The following is a 4,072-nucleotide window of genomic DNA, read 5'->3' as shown; positions in this document are numbered from 1 at the left end:
CATCTTAGATCACCCTATTACCTATTACGTATTCTAAATACCCCCCCCCCCCATGTAGTTATCTATTTCCATTATCACTTGTCTGTACCTCGAAGTAAAGCCTGTGGTTGTATACATAAATAATATTGATACATTTCAAATATACTTTCAAGAAAACATCTCCTTGCATTTTTGTCCAAGATTATTTATCATAAATTCTGACCTATAATGGTGCTCATTCATGATTATTCATGTAATGCTGTATAGAGTAATGATATACAGACGACTCCTCATGATGAATTGAGATAACCCTATAATTATGAACACCACTGTCTGTCAACATGTCGTTATCGTTTCTCTTTACCCCTAGTCTGTAGGCTGTTTTGCACAGTATTAAACTCCCATCCAGCTGGCGGCGCTGTTGTGCGTTCCCAAGTTTGCCACCCACTAGAGCGAAGGAGTTTTTAAAAATTCCTTGACTTAAACACGGAAGTAGGATTGGAAACGAGTTTACATTTTCTAGTATAGAAAGACATACTGACTGAACTGAATTGGCTACACAAAGCTCATTTGTCTGAAAATGTCTGAACTACAGATGTTGCGTGTGTTTTTGAATGATCGTTTAACGGCGGCTGCTGTGGAGATTTTCGGGGCAGTTGAGAAAACGGTAGTGGAGTACCAGGAGGAGAATGATCGGCTACGGAGACTGCTGCGGATCACACCGGAGATACAACTATGTAAAATAGGTAAGACTCAGTGGCTGTCGGTGCCATTTAAGATGAGGGAGGACGATCATTTGATTTCTGCGCATTGGCTTATTTCTGTTACAGCATATTGGATGACTCATTCATATTCCATTCACCCAGCTCAATGTAAGATCGATATGTATAAGCTACTACATAATACTCAAATGTCACCTATACCCATCATGAGGTTGCTACAACCTAGCCTATGAATGAAAGAAAGTTGACAAAATAGGTGCACACAGATCTAGAGAGAAAAATTGAGGCGACACATGGACAGACAGTGACACATAAAATACCACCTTGCCTCCATCTACCTTATCTAGGGCGTAATCATTAGTCCAACAGTTGAAAACGAGAGTTTCTATTGGACAAATTTAAGTTTATCCTGGTTCCGTTTGTTTCCATTTAAGAAACGTTTTTCAACGGAGTCGGCGGAATGAATACACTTTTGATCACACACAAACACTGTTTACTCTCATAACAGCCACATACAAACAGCTCGTGGTATTTCCTTCTCGCAAATATGAACTCTCCTCCTCTCACCTTTCCCCTTCGCTTGTGGACTTCAATGCACAACACCAGCTGTCTATGACCAGGTGAAAAAACCTTTCCAAGCCAAACCATCATATCATAGCCTCTACACACAGCCTTCGTCGTTGTCACCTTATTATAACGTCATTGTCAACATTACTAATAGAACTAACACGTTAGTAAACCTGCTACCATCATGCAATACAGTGTACAGTCAGTCATTAAGCATTTTTAGCAGTTACTCCGGCGGTCCCCGGTGGCAATACATTCGTAAAACCAAAAGATTACCTTGACTTGGAAGAGTTCCAGTGTTGGATAGCCAGCTAGCTAACATAGCATCCCTCTGTTTGAGCCAGGTGTTTGAGTAGGCTAAACTAGCTGGTTCGATTCTAGGCTGTATCACAACCCGGCCGTGATTGGGAATCCCATAGGGCGGCGCACAATTGGCCCAGCATTGTCCGGGTTTGGCCGTCCTTGTAAAATAAGAATTTGTTCTTAACTGACTTGCCTAGTTAAATAAAGGTTAAATAGAATAAAGTATGTAAATCTACTGGTAGGTATAAAATTCTGCTCAATTAGTAAACTGGTTAGGCAAATAGAGATCACCATTTAACAAAAAAAATGTAATACATTGTTTTTTAATGTTTCTAACGTTCATTTATCTACCTAGCTAGCTAAACAACTAATTGCTCTCTCCGTTTATTTATCTTTATAAATAATATATACGGCAATTCGGCTTTAAGCTGTGTAGCCGTTAAGATAAAATGAACCAATAAACAATTCATATGTATGATTAAATTGTGGTCTGTGTCATGCAATTTGAAATGGCTAGCTGAGAACTCAACTCCACCATATATACATCAGTTGTGTTGAGTGCTGGCGGAGTCTACCTCCGATTACGTCGTCACTTACTGTATCAGTCCAAACTGTAAAAATGTCCATTATTTAATGCCTACCTTGTACCTGTGTTTGACCTGTGTAACTGTGTGATTTTTCTTTGTGTGCTTTAATCCGTAGTTCAAACGTTAATAAATGTATAATAAATACAGTTAAGACCACCATTATGTGGTTTAAAAATCTTGGAATGTATAATTTCAAAGAAGAAGCATTTTTATATTTGACATTCAATTAAATGCATGAAGTCCCACCAAAATGTCTGAATTCCATGGATTTTCTTATTATACAATTGTTTACGTGTAATTTTTGACCTTTTATCAATTTTAACTACCGTTGCTACTGTATAGATGACCTCTGACTCTCCTCTCCTTCCCTCCAGACTCACTGCAGCTGTCTGTCTCTGTCTCTGAAGAGGAGGTTCCCCCTGAGCAGCAGGAGTGGAGCCCCAGTCTGGGACAGAAGGACCCAGAGATCACACTGATTAAAGAGGAACAGGAGGAACTCAGGACCAGTGAGGAGGAAGAGCAGCTTCAAGGGCTCTTTGATACGAATTACTCCATATTCACTACTTCCTGTTTGAAAAATGAATGTGATCAGAAGGACCCACTTCCATCCTTGACTCTTCCCCAAAACCAGACTGTGGATAACAGAGAGCGTGAATCTGAACCAGTGGATCCTAAACCTTTTGGCACTGTGACCTACCTAAGGGGTCTGGACATTCCCTGTTACCCTCCAGATAATCAGAACAATGCCTACAGCCACAGTTCAGCCATAAGCAGTGACCCAGTAGGACTTGACAGTAGTCTACCATTTGATCTCAACCCACCATTCGGGGAAAACTCTTCCAAACTCAGCACCACATCTAGAATAACTCACCACTGCCGTGACTGTGGTGAAATGTTTGCTCTGAAAGCTGACCTGCAGAGGCATGTGACTCTCCCCAAGAAGAGACCCTGCGAATGCAGCTTCTGCAAAAAACGCTACAACTCCACCTGTAAACTGAAGGCCCATGTCCGACTCTGTCATGGTGGGAAACTCTGCACCTGCCCCTTTTGTGGCAAGACCTTCAAACAAAAAGGACATCTGTCCACTCACATGAGAATCCACACAGGAGAGAAACCATTCACCTGTGGTTACTGTGGGAAGAGCTTTATTCAGAAGGGGGACCTAAGGAGACATATCCTGACTCACACAGGAAAGAAACCATTTAGCTGTGGTTACTGTGGTAAAGGCTTCATTCGCAAAGAGCACCTAACTGCACATATACGGACTCACACAGGAGAGTAATCACATGGCTACTTACATGGTCTGTGGTAAAAAATATTAATTCAGAAGGTAAACCTGCTGACGCATGTGAAAAACAGAATGAAAACACAAAGGAGAAAGAAAATTAGGACAAAGATCTCCTATCAGAAGATGGGGATTAAAAGGCAGGATGTGAACAACACTCTTAGGACAGCAAAGCTACTCTGGATCATTCCTGCTGTGGGTTTCAGATGGATGGATTTACTTTAGTAAAATGTTTTGTGTAAATAAAGTTTGATGTCAATTAAAACATTTGATAATGAACAAACAGTAGTGCCTGTATTATGGGAATCTCACAGATCTGCTGTTCAAAGTCTTGATGTTTTCACGTCATTAGAAACAGGAATATCTGGTTATGTGTAGTAGGGTTGTTATGGTGACCATATTACCGCCACACCAGCAGTCACGAGTCACGAAGGCAGTCAAATTCCACCTGACCGCTTAGTCACGGTAATTAGGCTTCTCCAAGCTCTGATGCTGCTGATAGTTATTAGTAGCCTACCAAACTTGCTAACTGCCGGGTACTCAAGCACTCTATTGTCCCTCTAATCACCATGACATCAATGCAAATGTAATCGAAAATAGAATCAAACACTTCACGAGAGCCCATGTTG

General features: G+C 41.0%; 1 protein-coding gene across 1 annotated transcript; it reads left to right on the top strand.

The window, feature by feature from the left end:
- The first annotated feature begins 472 nt into the window (after positions 1 to 472).
- LOC115137870 (zinc finger protein 84-like) lies at positions 473 to 3,715 on the top strand. The gene is made up of 2 exons (XM_029674150.2): positions 473 to 725; positions 2,533 to 3,715. The coding sequence occupies exons 1-2, from the start codon at positions 560 to 562 to the stop codon at positions 3,438 to 3,440; spliced, it is 1,074 nt and encodes a 357-aa protein (XP_029530010.2). The 5' UTR covers positions 473 to 559; the 3' UTR covers positions 3,441 to 3,715.
- The last annotated feature ends 357 nt before the right edge of the window (positions 3,716 to 4,072 follow it).

Source organism: Oncorhynchus nerka, linkage group LG12 (genome assembly GCF_034236695.1).
Source record: "Oncorhynchus nerka isolate Pitt River linkage group LG12, Oner_Uvic_2.0, whole genome shotgun sequence".
Taxonomy (NCBI): Eukaryota; Metazoa; Chordata; class Actinopteri; order Salmoniformes; family Salmonidae; genus Oncorhynchus; species Oncorhynchus nerka.
The sequence above is the reverse complement of the archived record's forward strand: the minus strand, read 5'-3'. Positions and strand labels throughout refer to the sequence as shown.